Below are 23,598 nucleotides of genomic sequence, written 5' to 3' on the forward strand. Positions count from 1 at the left end.
CCCCTGTACGAGTGGTAATTTGAAGCATACATACATACAAATACATCAGCCACATATGGCTGGAATATATACACAACCACGCAGTTTATATTCAGTCCACTCGGCTGGAACATAATAAAACACAACCACGCAGTTATATATATATACAATAAACATCCCACTCGACTGTATTAAAAACCAACACAGCGGAAAAACGATAACGGAAAGCCCAATACAAAACAAACCAACACACTGCTAGCCAGTTAGGCTTTATACAACAACCACAACAACACAAATAGAATCACACCACCAAATATACCAAATACACCAAATACTGAATACAAGTAAAACATAAGTGAAAATCCGAAACGCTCTTCGGATGTGACGTATGACCGGCAGACAGGATACTCCAAGCGACACACCAACCATCTACTTGCTACCTGAAAACATAAAGGTACAAATGCGGTGGTGAGTATAGGTAACTCAACGGGTAATAGACAGAATAGTGCATGATCCATAAATAAACATGGAGATCAAAGTATACAGTCTCAGTAGAGAATAAAGAACATGATCATACTGACATAGCCAATAAACACAACTACCAGTACCAGTCTATCCTACATGGTATAACGATCGTAGCTGACATACAACTGCATAATCCACAACTAACATAATGATAAATACATACCCAATCTGGAATCGACACATGGTATAATAATCAGTAAACTCACCGGATCTGCAACAAACCACTCATGACACCTGTGCAATATAAATACAACTGCATATACATGTAAAATAAATGACATGTATGCAACATGAACCATATGCAACAATCATATCTCAAACAAGTGCAACAACCACAATCACATGCAACTAGTATCTACTAGGCATGTATGCAAATATAACTCCACAGATGCACTGCGCATCATATGCATATGCGTATGCATGCTCCATGGTCACCCCGCCACCTCTTTAGACACCACGACCCCTGTATGACAGAGAGGCTTGGGTCTGTGACGACTGTACTACCCTCCAGCCCACTATAGAGCGGTCGAGGCGGACAATCCACTAGTAGCTATCTAACTACATAGCATCAGGGTCCCTAACTGCTCACAACGCCGGATCTCACTGTTGGAGTGTATACTGAAAGCCTAAGCTTTGTAAACATTCCTTATGAATAAAGAATCACATTTGGTTAAATTGTCTACATTCGTTTGTAGTTATTCATATAATTTATATTGTAAATGACATAGTATGTGGTGTCACATGCAGAAGATGATGTTATCAGTACCTTATAAATTATAAACAGTAGCTCACGACTAAAATGGAAAGGAACAAACCATTAGAAGGTCGTAGTGTAATTAGGTATTAGTTTATCTTGACTATATAATTACACTAGTACACTCAGAGTGTATTGAGTAGGACCATTTGAGGTCGTTTCTTTTATACTGACTTTATAAAGGAACAAAGACCTCAGTTATTATGGAAGTGTGTGCTCTTAATCCTAATATAATAACAAGCACATATGTTTGATATTTATTTCTTTAATTTATCAATGGGTGAGATTTAGTTCGATGAATCAATAAACCCGGTAAGTTGGGAAATGGTATCACTTATAGTGTGTGATGTTGATTATAGAAGGAAACTGTGTCCTAGAGATACTAGGTTGATAATGTCCCCAAGAGGAGCTCATAAGGATTATCATGTTAAACCCTGCAGGTGGATTTAGTCCAACATGACGATAAGGTTGAGTGGTACTACTCTTGGACTTAGATATTAATTAAATGAGTTGTCAGTAACTCACTTAGTTAGTGGACATTTGATATCTTAAACACAGGGAGACTAACACACTCATAATAAGAAGGAGCCCAAAAATGTAATTTGGGATTGGTGCGGTAGTTCAATAATAATTCTTTAGTGGAATGAATTATTATTGATAAAATTAAGTTGTGTGTTCGGGGCGAACACGGGATGCTTAATTTTATCGGGAGACCAAAATCAATTCCTCCTCTCGGTCCCTATCGTAGCCTCTTATTTATAGAGTTCTATACCCACCTTCTATACCCACCAATAAGGGGCCGGCCTAGGTATGAATTTGGGTGGCCGACCCTAGCTTGAACCCAAGCTAGTGGGGGCCGGCCAAATTAAATTAAAAAGGAATTTTAATTTTAATTTTTATTATGTGGAAGAAATAATTTATTAAAGAGAATTAAAATTAAAATATCTCTCTTATAAAAGATCTACAAAAGATTAAAGAAAGATATTGAATCTCTTTCCTTATTTGTAGATTGGTGAGATATTTTATTTTCTCTTTAAAAAATTATTCACATGTTATAAAATTAAAATTATAGAAATTTCCTTTTATCAACCATGAAGAGATTTTTAAAGAGAAATTTTATTTTTTAAAATTTCCGGAAACAAATTAGGAAGTTTTAATTTGTTGATTGAAACTCTCCTAATTTGCTCTTTTGATTGTGGCCGGTCATCACAAGGTTGATTGGGAAATTTTATTTTATTTTTCTCAATTAATTCATGTCAAGGAAAATTAAGGAAATTTTATTATAATTAAATTTCCTAATTTGCCTAGGCCAAGTAATATAAAAGAAGGGGTAGGGGTGCCTTCATGAGACACAACCTCTATTATTTTCTCTCCCTCTTTTGTTCCTTGGTGTGGCCGGCCATCTTCATCATCTCCCTCTCTTCCTCTTGTGGTGGCCGAACCTCTCTCAAAGGCTTGGAGCTCTTGTGGTGGCCGGATACTACTTGGAGAAGAAGAAGAAGAAGGAGAGGAAGCTAGCATCTCTTGGAGCTTGGTTGGTGTTTTGATTTTCTTCCTTGGTGAAGCTTCTTTCTTTGTGGCCAAACCTAGCTAGGAGGAGAAGAAGGTGGTTGGTGGTTTCTCATCTCGGAAGATCGTTGCCCACACAACGTCCGAGGTTAGAAGAGGAATACGGTAGAAGATCAAGAGGTTTTTCTACAAGGTATAACTAGTAATTTTTCTTTCCGCATCATGCTAGTTATTTATGGAAATAATACCAAATACAAGAGGCTTACATTCTAGAATTTCGAATATATTTTTCGATGTTGTGTTCTTTTGTTTTTTCTTTTCCTTGTGATTTGATTGTTCTCTTTGGTTAACCTAAAGTTATTTTAGGAAATTAAATATTAGCTTTCTATAAAAGGTTTTGTCTAGTCGGTGGTGGTTGCTCCCATATCCAAGAAGGCCATGTGCCTCGCCACGTCAGTACTGGGAACCAATTATGGAAATTAATATTTAATGAAATTAATAACTTAAGGAGACTTGGGTCGAACGTGTTAAGTTCCGCAGGAGATCCAAGTCAAAACCTAAAAGAACAAATAGATTAAGTTTTGGATCAAACGTGTTAAGTTCCGCAGGCGATCCAAAATTTAATTTAAAAGAACACATGGTAGCTAGGAATAGGTTCAGACCTTTGTACAAAATTTTTGTACAGTGGAACCTATAGGTTTTCCGAGTAGCAACCAACACTCACAAGTCTCGTGACCGGGTGGCACGACAGGACGAGCGACAACTGCTCCAGCTACCACTACCAATGAGTGGCCGAGTGTGCGGTGCTAAACCAAAACAACTAACGACTCTCTCATACAAAGAGACAATGGTCGACAGCATGCAATGAATGATAATATATATATAATCATGATACAAACACCATCATCATCCATGCAACCTCTAAATCCACATAAGTACCCCATGACATGAATATAATCATAATGATATCTCCACATATCCCACCAACATATGTATACAACTACATATGTGTAGTCAACCAAAAATCTCCAATAACCCCACCAAACACACGTACACAACCCCACATGTACAATCAACATATATCCTCCAGTAACAACACATCAGACACGTGTACACCACAAACATACAATCAACACAACTCTTCCGAAAGTACATAACAAATACGGGTGTACATACAACATGTAAATGTAGGGTCAACATGATAACTCCTATACCACATACCAACCTATGTACAATCCACATCCTATGCACAATCAGCATGGTAATTCAATCAACCAGACAATCCCTACAATGCATACTCTACACGTGTAATCACAACAGAGTATATATCAAGCGTTGAGACTGTATATGACATAATTAGAACACCTCAAAGATCAAGCATAAGTATCAAGTAGGAAAGCAACAAACGAACACGATATAAAGTAAAGCAGCCTAAACCATCACATAATAACCATGCACTAAGATCAAGAAAAATTACGTAGAGGCCAAGGAAGAAATACCCGCCTTAATACGTAGATCGTGTCCGGAAATCCCACGTCGAGACGCTCGTCCCGAAACCAAGTCCTGCGATCACATAGTATATTTAGTTAATTACATAGAAAGTAATTAACTAAACAACTTCCCCCACCTAATTAGAATAACCCTAATCAAACATGATTATGGATTAATCTCCCAACTAACCTTAACCATAATACAACCTAATTAGATTAGGTTATACATGACAAAAACTCCTCTAAATCAACACATCATTTAATCAACTAATAAATCTATTCTCTTAATTACAGATCCACCACATAATGATATCAACCATAAAACCTATCCTAAGATCAAATATCCATCATAAATCCACATCAACCTAACCTCATCATCAACAACTAACCAAACCACCACATAATAACACATACCAAAACTAGTATCAATATATTCATTGATCGGATCAATATTTACCATGAAAACTAACCTTAATAGCCTTCTTCTTTCAATCCTCAGCTGAAGAAGGATCACCACAGTAAATCATGCACCTTAAATCTGCCACTAAATTTCCAGGAAATGGTATCAACCCAACAAGATAACCAAGAAAGAATTCCTCCTGATATCAATCGAAATCTACATACTTACCCTAAATCCAGATCTGTAGTCACACAAAGAAATATCCCTTAGGAAACCGTGATGCTGATCTAGGGCAGAGAAAGGCAGGGATGGTGCTAGGGCATGACTTAGTGATTGGAGGAAGGAGCTAGGGCAATGGATCTCCTTGATCCAAAGAGAATCCGGTGATAAGGAGGCAGCTAGGGCTCAGGTTCGGTGGCCGGCTATAGCTTGATCACAAGAAGGGTAAGAGAAGGCACCACGCCACCAGAGAGAGAGGGAGAAATGAGGCTCGATTGGTGATGGACTGAGCTGCGTCGGCATGAAAGGAATGCCCGCAATGCTGTGGCTCGGTGGGAGAGACTTAGTGTTGGCAATCTAGGGCACAACGACGAGATCGGGAGAAAGGAGGGTTACGCCGACGGTGAAGAAGAGAAGAGAGGAAGGAAGATTCCACGCCTCAGGAGCGAGAGGGAGAGGAGGTGGTAGCGTGAAAGGGGAGAAAGCCTCGGCGGTGAGATCGTGGGCGATCGACATAGTAACAGCTTCGCGCTGACGCAACTCATTCCATCGCTTCTCACTTGGCTACCAGGATTCATAAACTCTAGTACTTAACCTAGAGGTCTAGAGTTCGAATCCTGGGGAAGACAAAAATCCACTGGCAAGGGGTGGGAAGACCTTGTGAGTAATGGCACGGCCGAGGGTCGTCGGTCGACGACATAAGGGGTCGCCAATTGGGCCGCCCAAGGGACCGCCAAGGGGCCGCCAAATGGGCCACCAATTGGGCCGCCTAAGGGCCGAGGAGCCGGGTCGTTACACCAGGTGCCTGGAACCCTTCAGACGCCCCGACCAAGGTTATAAATACAGCCTTAGTCCATAAGCTTTTCAATACAACAAGCAATCACTGTAATAACACTTGTGCGCTCTTCTTTTAGATTAGTTTCTCATTTATGTGCTTTCACTGTTGTAAAAGTCTTCTCTACCTGAAGGAGATACTTATTGCGATTTATTCCTTGGATTAACAACCTGCCCTAACCAAGTCAAACCCGTGAGCCTCGCCTTTTAGTTTCTTTCTTTATTCAATTATTTATGCAAGTGTTTCTTTAAAGTTCGAGAAGGGTATTTTTATTTTGTAGGACTATTCAACCCCTCCGACAGCTGGCCACCAACGGTTCCCAACAATTTTCACCTCCTCAACCATCAACCATATTTTCAAATGAAGCAAGAAGGGTTAATATCGATCCATCTATCAAAGACAAAGAACCTCTAATGTGATTGTCTATTCCAACATCTCAGTGGCCATCATACTCATCACAATAAGAGTGTAAAGTTGAATCGGAGGAAGCTATCAGTACTAACGCAGTCATTGATAATGACCAGAAGGATAAAACTTTTTGGAAACATATTGCTGATTACTGCAATAAGCATCGACCCATTGAAACTATGAAGAGAAGTTATTAGGTGCTAAAATCACATTAATATAAGTTTGCGTTGATAGTAAATGAATTTTCTGCAACCTATAATAATTTGTATACTTATTGTCAAAGCGGATGGAGTGACGAGAATATGTTGGAGAATACACTGAATATGTGGAAAGCCAACAATAAAAATAAGGGTTTCAAGTATAGTTGCCCATGCCTTCACAATATGCTCCATAATCAGTTGCTTATTCCTCTAAGAAGAAGGTAAAAACATCCGAATAAGGGGGAAACACTTCAGCATTAAATCCAAATCCAGATACGAGTGTTGATGTAGATGACTCTGAAGCTTGCATTCGTCTGATAGGGCAACAGACAATAAAAAGGAAGGGCAAATCCAAAATCAGAGAGTGCGACATAATGGAACAAATCCTCGATAAAGAATGACAATGGAAAAATGATTTTGTAAAAAGTTGAGACCTTTGATAAGGATTATGAAATTATATACTTAGTGAGATGATACTAGGATAATTTCGGATACGTGACTCCATATCCTATCCATTAAATAAATCTAGAAAGCTCTATTTTACTTATTAGTTAAATCTAGAAAGCACGAGCAACATTCATGTGTCATCAGAAAATTCAATTACCACAAGTACACCTTAAGTGGAAATTAAACCCTCACTGTTTAGGAGAAATGCTCAGCCTTTTACCAACGCATCGTACCCGGGCACATGTCCAATAAGTTTGGAGGACTTAAAACTGGGCTTCACTCGAGGACTTTAATAAACTTGACAATCTCTACCTTTTATATAAAATCCATAGTGTAACTTAAATACTTAATTTAATAAATATAGTTAATTGTTCTTAATTACCTACAATTAATCACACAGTTATTCTGAATTTTGATATTGCATTTTCATATCAATTAAAACATAAAAATTTAGAAAATGACTCATTATTTTTCAAATAAATCATCCCATATTCACTCCTATATTTTTCTTTCATATTAAATTTTATGAGGATACTTGTAAAATTAATTTTATATTTATTAGTTCAACATATACATATTTACATAAAAAAAATTAAAACATTTTTTAATATTCTAATATATATCAATATTCTATTATATTTTTTGAAACTCTTTTAGTAATTTTCAATTTTCAATGTAGCAACTATATTTAAAATTAATCTATTTTAATTAAAATATAGACATTCAAAATATCTTAGATCAGTTCAATATTTTATTTTTTTTTAAAGTATGTTACTATGAATTTAATTTAAATTAGACTTAAAAATATTTTTCAAAATTTATGAACTTCATAATAATTTTAATTTAACTTGTTTATTAAAATTTAATCAAACGTGGTTAATGTTGATTTTAGTGGCCGGGTTGGGACGGCGGCGGTGGCGGCGCCACAATAAATTGAGGATGGTCGATGTCTGTGGCGGCGGTATGCGGTATGCCTCCGTAAGAGGAAAATGAAGCCCCTACGACCGTCGTGCATGCCCGCTCTCCACCTCTGGAGGCATATTCATGTCCCCTCCGGCAGGTGCCTCCGCCGTCGCCTCTCCGACCTTGCTCACTCCTCGCCTCTCTGCCCGGCCTCCGGCAACCGGCTTCAATCCATTCCCCTGTTGCACCCGGAGCAAAGCGTAGACCGCCGAGCCAACTACACTATCACCTTGCTCAGTCGCCAGGGACGGATGTTCGATGCTCGCCAACTGTTCGACAAAACACCCCACAAGGACGTCATCTCCTGGACCTCAATCATCTCCGGCTACATAAGGTGCGGCATGCTCCACGAGGCAAGGGCGCTCTTCGACCGTGCGGACGCACAGAAGAACGTAGTCACCTGGACCGCCATGCTATCCGGCTACGCTCGGTCGAAGCTTATCAGGGAAGCTGAGGAGCTCTTTGAACGCATGCCCGAGAAGAATTGTATTTCTTGGAACACCATGCTCGCCTGCTACGCTGAGAACGGCCAGCTCGATGAGGCCTTCCATCTGTTCACGAGAATGCCGGATCGGAATGTCGTGTCCTGGAACACGATCATGATTGCTATGACTCAATCTGGTCGCTTAGATGAAGCATATCGGCTGTTTGACGAAATGCCCGCGAGGGATGTGATATCGTGGACTTCAATGGTTGCAGCCTTATCGCACAATGGGAGGGTTGATGAAGCTCGAGTTCTGTTTGATAGAATGCCGGAGAGAAATGTGGTTTCCTGGAATGCGATGATATCAGGTTATGTCCAAAATCTAGGACTCGATCAAGCTCTGGAGCTGTTTGTAAAGATGCCTGAGAGGGACATAGTTTCTTGGAATACCATGATTACCGGATTTATAAAGAATAAAGATTTGAGCAGGGCACGAGGTTTATTCGAGGAGATGGAAGAGAAGAATGTGGTCACTTGGACTGCCATGATCACAGGATGCGTCGAAGATCAACAGAATGAGATGGCATTAAAGATGTTCTTAGAGATGCTAATGGCCGGTGTCAAGCCAAACCAAGCAACATTTGTCAATGTTTTGGCTGCAGCAAGCAATTTAGCAGCATTTGCCGAAGGACAGCAAATCCATCAGATTGTTAGCAAAACCATTTCCCAGTTTGATCCTTCTGTTAATTCTGCTCTCATGAGTGTGTACTCCAAGTGCGGTGAGATTGCTATTGCTAGAAAATTGTTTGAGCTGCTGGGTCAAAAGGATTTGGTATGTTGGAACGGAATGATTGCGGCATATGCCCATCATGGGAATGGCCAAGAAGCACTGAACCTTTTCAGAAATATGCACCTGCATGGATTCAAGCCTAACGATGTTACCTATGTGGGATTGCTCTCAGCATGTAGCCACTCTGGTTTGTTTGATGAGGGGCTTAATCTTTTCAAGTGCATGATGAATGATCCATCAATTGAGGTGCGAGAAGATCATTATGCTTCCTTAGTCGACCTATGTGGTCGAGCAGGGCGACTTAAGGAAGCTTCGAGTTTCATCAAAGGGTTAAATATTAGCCTTTCATCACCCTCTGTCTGGGGGGCGCTTCTTGGAGGCTGTAACGTCCATGGGGATGTTAAAATTGGGAATTTAGCAGCTAAGAAGCTCATGGAAGCAGAGCCCAACAATGCTGGATCTTACATGTTGTTATCGAACATCTATGCTTCGAAGGGTAGATGGAATGAAGCTGCAAAAATTAGGTTAAGGATGAAGGATAAAGGACTTAAGAAGCAACCAGGTTGTAGCTGGATTGAGGTCGGAAACAGAGTTCATGTTTTCATGGTACGCGATAAGTCTCACAGCGAATCTGAGAAGATCAACGCATTGTTACATGATCTTCATAATAAAATGCGGAAAAGAGGATATGTTAATTCTTTGGATCTTATTTCAGTTGAAGATGAAGTAAGTTATTTTTCCTTTTAGAATAAATTGGTCTGAAATTAATTGGTGTATGCAAATATGAACTACTTCTAGTTATTTCAGATAAATATATGTAGTAGTAGTAGTCAGAAAGATTACTGTGAATCAGAATAATGTGAGAACAAGAAAGCAACGCTTTTATCACAACGTCAATCAAATCCCAGCAAAGACCACGAAAGTCCACAGTAGTAGAGCCAAGCCCGAGAACACGTTACTCGCCGTGCATGCTCCACTCTGTACAATCATATTAATTGCCAAAGTTTTGATTCAAAAATGGTGGCCAGCTGCGCATCAATGTAATATCATCATATGTTGGGATGGGGTAAGAGAAGGTTTATTAATTTAAGGGAAGAGAAGAATGGGAAAGAGAGGGGAAGTAAGTATTTAGGTTTATCTTATTTGGGATGGAGGGATTGTTAATTAACAAATATATTGGACAAACTTCTACGCACTAACCATCTCAGATAACCCCGTGGGGCATTAATTAACAAATATATGTACTTTGTTTGAGAGGAAAGAGAGAAGAACGAAAGTTCAAATATAATTACCGTCAATCCGATTGAGGTTTAAGAAAGTTTAATTAAACTATTTATTTAAGTTAGAATGATTTGAATTAATTAATTATTAAAAAAAAATTAAAATTATAGTTTTAATTGTGTCAAATCTCTTATTCCTTGATCGATGAAGCTCTTGTTTCTTTACTAGCGTACTCACCACTGCGGCTCTGCTATCATCGGTTTGCACGCCCCCTCCATAAATCATTGGCATTTTGCGTCACCTCCTTCATTGTCTGCTACCCACCCATGATCAATGATGGACACCGTCCGTGGTTCCATTGCTTCGTAGTCGTCGTCGCAGCCATTGCGGGTTCGCGCATCCCCTCTGCAAGTCGCTGGCATCGGCGTCGCGTCCTCCACTATAGTTGGCATCAACGTCATCACCCTTGCGACCCACTAAAGCAAGGCCGGTGCCGATGTTGTCAAGATAGGGATAGAATTGGAATATTTTTTTTGGATTTCCATTCCCCTTCCTTACACTCTGATTTGGGGTGTAAGAAATTCGACGTCTTTTCCTAGGTTAACACTGACCCTTCCTTTCCCATCACCTCCTTAACACACTCCTTCCCAAACGAGGTTAAAAGTTCCCCTTCCCTTGCTTTGGCCCATTCCTCACCTCGTCCCAAACAAAGGGTAAATATAGACACCGACATACCATTTCATTAGCAGCAACGCTTGGGCCAGGAGAGGCAGCCTTGGTCAGTGATGCAGCAAGCGAGGTTGGGGAACTAGGAACGGGAGCAACGACTCTCTTTCCCTTCTTCTTCTTCTTGCTCCCCGTGGGGGTAGGTGTGTTTGACGACATTGTGGTCAGGATTGGAGTCGAGGGGATAACGGGGGCAGTAGCTGATGACACTAAAGTTGTCAGAGTAGTGGTTGGGGGGGGGGGGGGGGGGCGATAGTTACGGGCATAGTAGGAGGAGTTGTCGCCGAGGCAGAAACCAAAGGTGTAACATCGATGGTGGCGGTGGAGGGAGCAGCCATCGGAATGAGTGAGGGATGAATGGGCACAGGAGCAGGAGGGTGCAGCTGCCGGAGTCTGGGCATTAGCAGAGAGGGCAGCAGCAACACACATGAGGAGCGAGAGACATGTAGTGGCTCAATGGCGATCCATCATCATACATAAGAACAAACATAGGAGAAGTGATCGGATGAAAGAGAGCGGGAGCTATGTATATATGCAATAATAGGAGCAACATGGTTGTTGTTGGAGCCATCTATGTGACCCTAGGTTTTTCGATATTCAGGTAAAAGTTTAAGCTTTATTTATTGTTGTATTTGATATACATTGTAAGTGTGCAGGATGCATGTACAACATAGAAAGTCCAAGTTGTTGGTTGGTCCTAGGAAGATCGTACCGGTTCCACTGTACAAAAATTTTGTACAAATGTTGAACCTTTTCCTAAACAACCTATTGTGTTCTTTAGAAGTTAAATTAAGAATCACAAACAGAACTTAACATTATTGATTCCAAATTTAACTTATCTGTTCTTAATGGTTTAGATTTGGATCGCAAGCGGAACTTAACACTATTGATCCAAATCAACCTATGTTACAAAGTTAATTAAATATTTATTTCTAAAATCGACTCCCAGGTCAAACATGGCGAGGCACTAGGTCTTCTTGGGTATGAGATCATCCACCACTGCCTCGACAAAGCGTTTAATAGAAATTCAATATTTAATTTCCTAAAATAACATTAGGTTTAACCAAAAAGAACAATTGAATCATAAATTCGAAAAACAAAACAAAAAACACAAATTCGAAACAAATTTGAAACTCTAGAATCATATGCCTCTTGTGTTTGGTATTTCCAAAAATAACTATACAAAGAAAACTAGTATGATGCGGAAAATAATTACTAGTTATACCTTTCTTTGTAAACAAATAACCTCTTGATCTTCTGCCGTATTCCTCGCCTCCTCTTGGACATCGTGTGAGCGACGATCCTCCAAGATGAACACCACCCAAAAAGCTCCTCCTTTTCTAAGATTCGGCCACAACCACCACCAAGGAACAAAAGAGAGCAAGGGGAAAGGAAAAGGGAGAGATCCAGCCACAAGAGAGAACACAAACAATAGAATAAGAATAGATGCAATCCCTACTTCTCCTTTTCTTCTCCTTCTCTTTGTATTCGGCCACACAAAATAACCACAAGAGGTGGCCGACCCTAGCATGAAGAGAAGTAAGGGCCGCCCCTTTGGAGAAGACTAGAGAGAAAAGAATAACATCCACATGAGGCCTCTCTTCCCCTTCTTTTATAATACTTGTCCAAGACAAATAAGGAAAGATTTTTACAAAAATTAAAATCTTCCTTTTGTTTTTCCTTTTCCCCTTTTATTTTTCCTTTTCTTCTTTAATTGATTGATTGGCTGACCCCTTGTTTGGGCACCAAGCAAGGGTGGCCGACCCTTAAAATAAGGAAACTAATCTTTGTAAAAATTTTATAAGCAAAGAAGGAAAGCTCTTATAAAATTTTACAAGCTCTCTTTTAATCTCCTAATGTGGATGTTAAAAAAGGAAAGTTTTCTTAATTTTAAAAACAAGTTTTAAAATTTAAAACTTCTCATTTAAAATTTCTTTTTTTAACATGGTGACAAAAAAGGAAAGTTTCAAATTTAAAACTCCCTTTTTTAAAAACCATGAGGATGGTTAAAAAAGGAAAGTTTTAAAACTTTTAAACTTTTTTTTAAACCATGACCTAATTCAAATAAGGAAAATTTTATAATTTAAAATCTCTCTTTTAAAACCTGTAGATATCTACAAAGAGAAGATTTTAAAAATTCAAAACACCCCCTATACTTTTGAATATTGTGGCCGACCCCCCTTCTTGCTTGGACACCAAGCAAGGGGTCGGCCCCTTTGAGGAGTAAGTGGCCGGCCCTATGGCTTGGTCACCAAGCCATGGGCCGGCCCTCTCTTGGACACCAAGATGGGTTCTTCATGAGTGGATATAAGGCTTCATTGAGGCTACGACAGGGACCTAGAAGAGAAATTAGTTTTGGCCTTCCGATGAGCTTGAGTATCCCGTGTTTGCCCCAAACACATAACTCAAGTTCTTCAATAATAACTCATTCCACTAGAGAGTTATTATTGCACTACCGCACCAATCCCAAATTACATTATCGGCTCCTTATTATCATGAGTGTGTTAGTCTCCCTGTGTTTAAGATGTCGAATGTCCACTAATTTAAATGAGCTACTGATAACTCATTTTAATTAATTTCTTAATCCAAGAGTAGTACCACTCAACCTCATTGTCGTGTCGGACTAAGTCCACCTGCAGGGTTTAACATAACAATCTTTATGAGCTCCTCTTGGGGACATTATCAACCTAGATTACTAAAACACAGTTTCCTTCTATAATCAACAACACACACTATAAGTAATATCATTTACCAACTTATCAAGCCTATTGATTTATCACACTAAATCTCACCCTTTGATAAGTTAAAGAAATAAATACTAAATATATGTGCTTGTTATTATATTAGGATTAAGAGCACACACTTCCATAATAACTAAGGTTTTGTTCTTTTTTTAAGTCAGTATAAAAAGAACTTTCCTTAAATAGTCCTACTCAATACACTCAAAGTGTACTAGTGTAATTTATTAGTCAAGATAAACTAATACCTAATTACACTATGACTATTCCAATGGTTTGTTCCTTTCCATCTTAGTCATGAGCTACTTGTTTATAATTTATAAGGAACTGATAACATGATCTTCTGTGTGTGACATCACACACCATGTTATCTACAATACAAATTAATTGAACATCTACACTTAGCATATAAATGTAGATATTGACCAATGTGATTCTTATTTTTAAATAAATGTTTATACAAAAGGCTAGACTTTTAGTATACACTCTAACACAAGTGTGATCTTGGCAAAGGTGAAAGTCCAAGTGGAATCTTAGCAAAAGGAAAAGTCCAAGGGTGAGTCTTGACAGTGTAAGTCCAAGCATGTAGTCTTGGCAATGTAAGTCCAAGTGTGACTTGACGAGGTTGAAGTTCCGAAGTGTAGCTCTTGACAATGGAAAGACTTGACAACAAGGACAAGGACGATATAACCTCCTAAAGGCAAGATATAAAGGATGAGGAGACATCTGAGGGACGCAAGAATGATGGAGGAGGCTAGAAGGCAAGATTGAGAGTTGTGTAGGCCAGGATGAGTGTTGTGAGTGTACTCGGGGAAAAGCTCTAGTTTAGGGTTTATCGGTCGATTGGTGCATATACCAGTCAACTGGTGGTTGAGAAAAAGTGAGTTGGGAGGTTGCTGTTTACTCAACCAGTCGGCTGGTATGGTGATCAGTCGACTTGTAGCCAACCGTTGGAGTATAGCGGTCATCTTCACTTAAAGGTCAATCGACTGATGCATACACTAGTCGACCGATGGTGGAAAACATAGCTTATGTTTTTAGCCCATGACCTATATATCCAAGGCTTTGGAGTTTGGTTAAGGATGAAGAAATAGAAGTGGTTAACCTCTATTAGAGTTTCTAAAGCTTTCCTAGTGATCTAAGTGCTTGTGGTCAAGAGTTATGGTGAGGTTTCTCCACCGACAAGGAGGTTGTGCTAACCGAAGATTTTTCGGGGAGTCATCCACCGACAGATCGGGATCGTCTACCTTACAGATACGCCGTAGAGTAGGAGGAAGTTATCTTTGAACCACGTAAACGAATGCGTCATTTGGTTTGTTGTTTTCTTGTCTTCTTGTTTTAGGTTAGCTTTCTTTTATACTTGTTGTTTTGTATTCCGCTGTGCTAACAGTATAAGAAGTGATCAATTTGGGTGAGAAGCTATTCACCCCTCCTCTAGGGTATCAAGGTTCCAATAAGTGGTATCAGAGCAAGACCGCTCTTCTTTAGACTAATCACCAAAAGAGCAAAGCGCTAGAGGCAGAAGAAGAGAATGGCCTCGGAAGGACTGCTAGGATGGAATATCTGGATCCCATCTCCATACAATTGAGATGATTTCGAATATTAGAGGAAGCGGTTGGATACTTGGCTCTAAATGGATTGGAACCATTGGACCGCATTGGAAATTCCTTTCGAAGTTCTAATAGACAAGAAGAGAAGACGTCTTCGGCCATAACATTGGACCGAAAATTAAATGAAACAATCAGAGACGGACAAGGAGGTACTTAGAATTGTATTAAATTTATTACCTTCTAACATTTTGTCACGTGTAGGTGAGTACAATTGTGCTCATGAGCTTTGGAGCAAGGTGATTGCACTTCATGAGAACCCTACACAAGTACAAGAAGTGGGGAAGTCCAAGGAGAAGGGCTCAAAGGTCTAAGAGGAGGAGAAGGACCAAACGGATGTTGACACATGCTCAACATTCGAAGAGGAGGGTGATGTGGAACCGTCTACATCTTCAAGTGAGGAAGAAGAAGAGCGATCCGAAATAGTAGAGATCACGAAAGCTCAAATTCAACCCTCAACCTCTACTGAAAGGAGCGGGAAGAGCCACATCAAGTATTTTCAGTGTGGTAAGATGGGGCACTATAAGAGTAGGTGTTATTCGCTCAAGAAAGTAAAAGAGGTAAACCCTAAACTCACTAAAGTTGATTTAGAAACTAATGTGGGTTATAGGGATAGAGCCAAGGAGAAGAAGTATATTAGATGCTTCACGTATGGTAAAATGGGGTATTACCACACGAAGTGCCTAAGGAGAGGAGAGCTCAAGAAGTTGACACACTTGAAGAAATGAGAGAAGAAGAGGAGCTCAAGTCAAGGGGGAGCTCTAAAGGTAAAAGGGAATGCAATCCCTAATTTAAAGTTTAATCCAACTTTAAATTCCTTCAAGCTTGTTAGGAATAATGAAAATTATGTACCCATACATAATTATAGATTTAGGAATAATGATAGAAATAGGGTTAACACGGTAGATAACCCTAGAAAATCATTTACTAAGGTTAGATTAAAAAGAAACAACCTAACTTGCCTAAGGAGAGAAATGTTGTTGGAAACCTAGGCATTAATCCCAAGAAGAGGAGACATGCTTAGGAAGGGTAGGTCTAGGAGTATCCAAGGTGGACAAGTTGACTCTAGAGTGAGAAACCTATGTTGGTGCGGGAAGCATCCGACGATCAAACCTAAGTTTTGATAATGGCAAAGGGTTCAAAGTTAAGGTTAGTTGTTGTCTAACATGTTTGAATGAGTTTGCAAGAAAGCCCTAAGTGTACTTAGGCAAAAGTCCTAACCGCGATTAGGCATGTAGAAAACCCTAGGGGGTGGTAACCCTAGGCGGAAAGTCTTGGTGGATCGAGGTCTTTGGGCAAAAGTCCTAGAGTCGAGGACTCTAGGTGGAAAGTCCTGGTGTCGCGAACCAGGTGAAAGATTGGGCGGGTCGTGGAGCGGACATCCAGCAGAAAGTCCTGGAGCCTCTGGCGTTGAGCAAAAGTCCAGTCGGTCTAGAGGACCGATCTGATAACAGGTATACTCTCTTGAGTGGAGTAGATGAGGACGCATTCCCCGGTGAGGGAACAGTAGGCGTCAATTCGACCTAGGGTTTCCGAACGGGAATCCGAAGACAGAACCGGAAAGTCCGATGACTGTCAAATATTTTATTTTACATGTCCGTATTATGCTAACTTTGTTTTGCAGGGTATGGTTGGTTTGGTGGACTAACGTATCTTGTGAGAAGATAGAAGCGCCCTCAGGTGGATAGGCAGCGACTTGGTCGAAGCTCATCCATGCTGCGGATTCGGCGTGGATGAGGGCGCCCTCCATGGTGTTGGAGGCGCCCTCCACGAGCCTTATAAGGCAGTCTTGAGCAGTAGCTTAGAAAATCAACGAAAACATGATCTATCTTCCGTGCATTGCTCAAAGGACGATCCAATAAAGCTATAGCAAGACACCAACGACCTGAAACTTCGAATTTTCTATTCTTAAGTTGTTAGTATATTTTCTTACTGTACTTAATTGCTGTACTCTAAACTGTAATTTTGTGAACTTATAGTGATTGCCCAAAGTAAACACTCAACGAGCATGAGCCTTGGAGTAGGAGTCGCCCCAGGCTCCGAACCAAGTAAAAACTTGGTGTTTGCGTGTTTGCAATTATCTTATATATTTCCACTACGTTTTACTCTTAATCTTCCTAAACAAAAGTGAAAACCATGAGCGCTAATCACCCCCCTCTAGCACTTTCAATCCAACAATTGGTATCAGAGCGGAGTCGCTTCGAATTAGTGCAACCACCATTCAAGCAAATTTTTCGTAGTTATTTTTAATTTTTTGGAGTCAATCGGAATCGGTATAATTGTCGCCTTCCGATCTATCTCCATTGCAATCGTAATTTTTACTCGAAGCTGGTGCAACACCACTAGAGTTCATGTATTTATTTTCTTAATCCTGCACTACTAAATCCATGACCAAGTCTTGGAATCTTTGCTGCTTGTTTTTTTGTGTGCAAGTTTTTCTAATGGCCCACCAAGAAGGATACAACACAGCCTGCCCGCCGCTTTTCTCCGACGAGGACTTTGGCTACTGGAAGAGCCGGATGGAATACCACCTCAAGACGCAAGTCGAGATGTGGATAATTATCCAAACCGGTCTCGAGCTTCCACGTGACGATGCTGGAAAACCAGTCTCATGCGTCAACTAGGACGCCAGCTAAATGAAGAAAATTGAAGCCGATGCCAAAGCAACATACACGCTACAATGCAGGCTGACAAAAGAAGAACTGAACCGAGTTGGTCCCTTCTCAAGTGCAAAAGAGCTGTGGGAAAAACTGATCGAGCTACACGAGGGCACTTCCGACACTAAGGTAAGCAAGCGCGACTTAATTTTAAACAAATTATATAACATAAAAATACAGGATGGTGAGACAACAAGCCAATTTCATGCACGAATTCAAGATCTGCTGAACGGTCTTCACGCAATCGGCTAGAAGATAGAAAACCGCGACGTAATAAGGTACGCTATCAATGCATTTCTGAGGAACACTTTGTGGGTATCCATGGTTAATGCTTACAAAATATCCAAGGATCTTGTTGGATCGAAAGCATTAGGGGGGGGGGGTGAATAACGCTCGTAGCTAATTCGTTCGTTTCAGAAATCTTAAAGTAAATATGCAGCGGAAAGTAAATAAGACAAAGCAAACACAAAGATTTACTTGGTTCGGAGCCTTTGGCGATTCCTACTCCAAGGTCCGCACGTAAGAGTGCTTTCGATGGGAAATCACTAATCAATCCGAAATTACAAAGGATTACAAATACAAAGAACTTTGAAATAAAAATAATACTGAAAAATCTTTTGAGAGAAACTCTTCTAGAAGGATCGTCTCGGAGCTTTCGGGCGTCGTGGAGACGTTTTCTGAGCAACTTGTAGAAGTGAGAGTTGATTGTTGTGTTGTCTTGAAGCTTCTGGTCAAGGCTGCTTATATAGCCTGCTCCGGGCGCCCGGAACCCCTCCGGGCGCCTGGAACACGTGTCACGACCACTCTGCGTGTGCCACATCAGCATGTAGATAAAATTTAGGTTCCGGGCACTTGGACCAACTCCGAGTGCCTGGAGCCTTCTGTGCCCTTGGACTTCGGGTGCTCGGATCCATTCCGGGTGCCCGGACCAGTTTTCTCCAGCAGCTCCATTTTCTGCAAAACAAAATTAGTCCATACAAAACACAATATATTTAATATAAAAATTGTCAGCTTTCGACTGTCCGGTTCTGACTTTTAGTTTCGTCGAAACTCTAGGTCATACCGACACTTACTGTTCCCTCTCCGGGGAACACGTCCTCACGTACTCCTCTCAGGAGAGCATACCTGTTGCCAGTTGATTCTCTAGACCGACTGAACTTTTACTCAGCGTCCGAAGCTTCCGATCTTCATGTTGGACGTCCGCTCCACGACCCGTCCAGACTTCCACCTGGTTTGCGACACCATGATTTCAACCTAGAGTCCCCGACTCTAGGATTTTTGCCCAAACCTTTGACCCGCCAAGACTTTCCGCCTAGGGTTATCATCCCCTATGACCTAGGGTTACTGCCCCTAGGGTTTTCCCTTTGCCTAACCGCAGCTAGGACTTTTTTTCTTCACCTAGGGTTACCACCCCCTAGGACCTAGGGTTATCACCTCCTAGGATTTTCCACCTGCCTAACTGCAGCTAGGACTTTTGCCTAAGTACACTTAGGACTTTCCTGCAAAGCTCATTCAAACATATCAGATAACAAGACACCTTAACTTTAAACCCTTTGACATAATCAAAACACATGTTCGATCGTCGGATGCTTTCTGCACCAACAGATCTTTCATCAATTAAGTTAGATGAACTTTTCTCTGAATTTGAATTGTACGAACAAACTAATGCACAACCGGTCGAGAAAGGTGTTGCATTGTTTGCAGGTACAAGCAAAGCAAAGGAGGCTAGAAAGAAGCTTCAGATTGAACCCGAGTCCGAAGAAGAACCGGATTTAGACGATGAGGATGATGAGATAGTAGCTGAACTTGTCAACCCAGTATGCAAACTCTACAAAAAGAAGAAGGGGTTCAAAAAAAGGACATCAAGAAGGTAATCCAATCCAAGAAGGTACAAACGAGTCCAAAGGTGAAGTTCGAGGTAACCTGCTACGGCTGCAACCAAAAGGGACACGCCAAATCCAATTGTCCAAACTAAAAAGGAGCGAAGAAACAAAAAAAGAAGAAAGCATTGCAAGCAACATGGGACGAGTCCTCTTCAGAAGATTCCGACGAAGAGCTCGAATAGGCGAGCTTTCTTGCACTGACGACCCGGGAACACATCGACAAATCGGAGACTGAGAGCGAATCAGAAACAGAGTCCGAGAGAAGCCACGGATTCGTATCCATTTCCGAAGGCCCTAAACCCGCTGTAAGAAGTTCAATGCATAATTTAGTTAATTATTTAATGCGCAAGTTAGCTAAATCTAATGTTTGGGTCAAATCACTTCAAAAGGAGGTAACAACCCTTAAAGAAGTGACTAACCCTAGCTCCTTGACTAATCTTATTCAGACCGGAACCTCAACTCAAGTCCAAAAGCTTGAGGAAGAGAATTCTAGCCTGAAAAATCAAGTCAAGGAACTTAAAGACACGTTGGAACGGTTCACCTTGGGTTCCAAGAATCTTGGTATGATTCTTGGAAAACAGCGAGCCGTTTACAACCGATCCAGACTTGGATTTAAGGCTAATAGAAAATACAAATCGTATTTATCCCTTGTTAATAGAACAAATAGAAAATTAGTCTAAGCATGGATCTCCAAGTCGAACTTGGTTAATCAAGTTGGACTTGGACAATATTGGATCCCCAATGATCAAATCCATTACCTTGATAGACCATATTGAGGCTATGATCCAGGGGGAGCCAATATAAAGATAGAATTGTTTGATGATTGCTTTTACTGCTTTTATTATATATATGCTTAGATTAGGCCAGATAAGGACCTATGCGTAATTTACACTTGACTAGTTAGACCTAGGGGTTTTAATAAGAAAATTAAATATCCAATTTCTTTGAAAGACTTTGTCTAGAAGTGGTGGATGATCCCATACCCAAGAAGGCCTAGTGCCTCGCCACAACCTGGTAGACAATCTTTGAAATGTATGTTTAATTGACTAATTGAAAAACCTGAGTCTAACTCAAATGAAAATTAATCCTTAGATGATAATTTAAATCGAAGATAAAATTAACCCTCTCACAAAAATCTATAAGATTCTCTGATTGATAACTTAGAAAAGTGTGAGATGGACTTAGGTAAAATTTAGAATAAAACTAATCGATTAAATAAATTAATCTCATCTAACCTAATTTAATTAATCAACTTAAACTAATTTAATTAATCAACTTAAACTAATTTAATTAATCTAACCTACTTTAATTAATCTCATTTAATCTAACCTAATTTAATTAATCAACTTAAACTAATTTAATTAATCTAACCTAATTTAATTAATCTCATTTAATCTAACCTAATTTAATTAATCAACTTAAACTAATTTAATTAACTTAACATAATTTAATTAATCCAATTTAACTAACTTAACTTAATTAAATAACCTTACTTAATCAATTAACCTAATTAATGAGTTAATTAATCTAATTAACAAATCACTTGACCTAATCAACTAATCTAAATTATTTAATTAAATTAACCTAACCAATTCATAACTTAAACCTAAATCTGATTAACTCAGTTAAACACAAAACCATTTCACAATCATCCATAGGAATACCATATTTGATAATCTAAACTGGGTGAGATGGAATATTAAGGAGTTAATTTCAATCAAACTATCTTTTAATCCATCAAATTGAACCAAATCAAATATTTTATGTATAGGAACATAAAGATTTGGATCAATGGATGCTAGATAGCGGGTGCTCCAGGCACATGACTGGAGACAGATTGAAATTTATTAAGATGAAATTCAAGAACCTAGGATCAGTTGCATTCGGCAACGATGGAACACTTAAGGTAATCGGAACAGGTAATCGGAACAGGTAATATCCAACTGAGTTCCGATTTCTATATTCGAAAAGTTTTATTGGTTTATCAACTCAATTTTAACTTACTTAGTATTAGTCAGTTATGTGACTCAGGGTACTTAGTCACACTTTCAAACTCTAATTGCTTAATTCAAAATATTAAAAATCTTAAAATTACACTTAAGGGAATTAGGAAAAAGAATATCTATACAATTGACCTACCAACATCCTCACTAAGGTGTCTCCTAACATAACAAGAGAAAACTAAGTTGTGGCACAGAAGACTGGGTCACACACATACCAGACTCATTTTAAAAATGAGTTAGAATGGCTTAGTAAGAGGTTTGCCCAAATTAAAATTTATAGAAAATTCAATTTGTAATGCTTGTCAACAGGATAAACAAACTAAGTCAACCCATAAGTTAACCAACTTAAATAGAACTAGTTCTATACTTGAGCTCCTACACTTAAATCTGTTTGATTCACATGGAGCCAAGTCACTAAGCAAAAACTAATATTGTTTAGTAATAATTGATGATTACTCAAGATTTACTTGGGTAAAATTTCTAAAAACTAAAGATGAAACTTATGAAATCTTTAAAACCTTTTGCAAGTTAATAGAAAATGAAAAAGATACTAAAATAAAAAGAATAAGAAGTGATCATGGAGGGGAATTTGAAAACCATAACTTTACTAAATTTTATGAAATTAATGGATACAAACATGAATACTCATGCCCTAGAACCCCCCAACAAAATAGTCTAGTAGAACGGAAAAATAGGACTCTACAAGAAGCCGCTAGAACCATGTTAAATGAATATAACTTAAACAATCAATTCTGGGTTGAGGCAATTAACACAGTTTGTTATATTCAAAACATAATTTTAATCAATAAAATTCAAAATAAAACTCTATACGAAATATATTATAATAAAATTTCCAACTTAAACTATTTAAAGGTATTTGGATGTAAAGTTCATATTTTAAACACTAAGGACTACTTAGGAAAATTCACATCAAAATCAACCTCAGGAATCTTTTTAGGGTACTCCACAACCAGTAGGGCCTATAGAGTTTATAACAAAAATACACTAAAAGTTGAAGAAACAATTAATGTAATTTTTGATGAAGACAATAACTTACCTAACCCAATAAATAAAAATCTTAATCAAAACACAGAAAATATTAATTCAAGAAACGCAGAAGATGATGAAGATGTTCAATTTAAACCCAAAGAAACAAAAGAATCAATTATTGACCCTAATTTAAGACCATCAAGAACAAATACCAATCCCCCATCTGACGAAATTTTGGGTGATCCAACTCTAGGAGTACGAACTAGATCATCTTATAGAAGCCTAAGTCAGATAGCCCTGATCTCTAAGATTGAGCCTAAAACTATAGAAGAAGCCCTACTAGACCCAGATTGGATATTAGCAATGCAAGAGCAGCTAGCTTAATTTGAAAGAAACCAGGTCTGGGAACTAGTAACTAAATCCATAAATAAAATCATAGTTGACACTAAATGAGTATTTAGAAATAAATTAGATTATCAGGGCGAAATAGTAAGAAATAAAGCTAGGTTAGTGGCTAAAGGGTTCAGTCAAGTAGAAGGGTTAGACTACGATGAGACCTACGCACCCGTAGCTAGACTTGAATATATAAGAATGTTGTTGGCCTATGCAACACATAAAGGGTTCAAGTTATACCAAATGGATGTAAAATCCATATTTTTAAATGGGTTCATCAAAGAAGAGGTGTATGTGAGTCAACCCCCCGGATTTGAAGATTAGAACCACCCAAACCATGTCTTTAGGTTAAAGAAAGCCCTATACGGACTAAAACAAGCACCTAGGGCTTGGTATGAATGTCTATCAAACTATCTGATATCTAAGGGGTATAAACA

The 23,598-nt window shown here is 39.2% G+C and overlaps 1 protein-coding gene across 1 annotated transcript; it reads left to right on the plus strand.

The window, feature by feature from the left end:
- Window positions 1-7,636: 7,636 nt before the first annotated feature.
- On the plus strand, window positions 7,637-9,719 carry LOC122055518 (pentatricopeptide repeat-containing protein At2g35030, mitochondrial-like). Its single transcript, XM_042616990.1, has one exon. The coding sequence runs from the start codon at window positions 7,756-7,758 to the stop codon at window positions 9,688-9,690; it is 1,935 nt and encodes a 644-aa protein (XP_042472924.1). The 5' UTR covers window positions 7,637-7,755; the 3' UTR covers window positions 9,691-9,719.
- Window positions 9,720-23,598: the final 13,879 nt, after the last annotated feature.

This window comes from Zingiber officinale, chromosome 3B (assembly GCF_018446385.1).
Source record: "Zingiber officinale cultivar Zhangliang chromosome 3B, Zo_v1.1, whole genome shotgun sequence".
NCBI lineage: Eukaryota > Viridiplantae > Streptophyta > Magnoliopsida > Zingiberales > Zingiberaceae > Zingiber > Zingiber officinale.

Bases quoted from the DNA above. Each gene is read 5' to 3' on its own strand.
- LOC122055518 (XM_042616990.1), top strand. From the start codon at position 7,756: ATGAAGCCCCTACGACCGTCGTGCATGCCCGCTCTCCACCTCTGGAGG.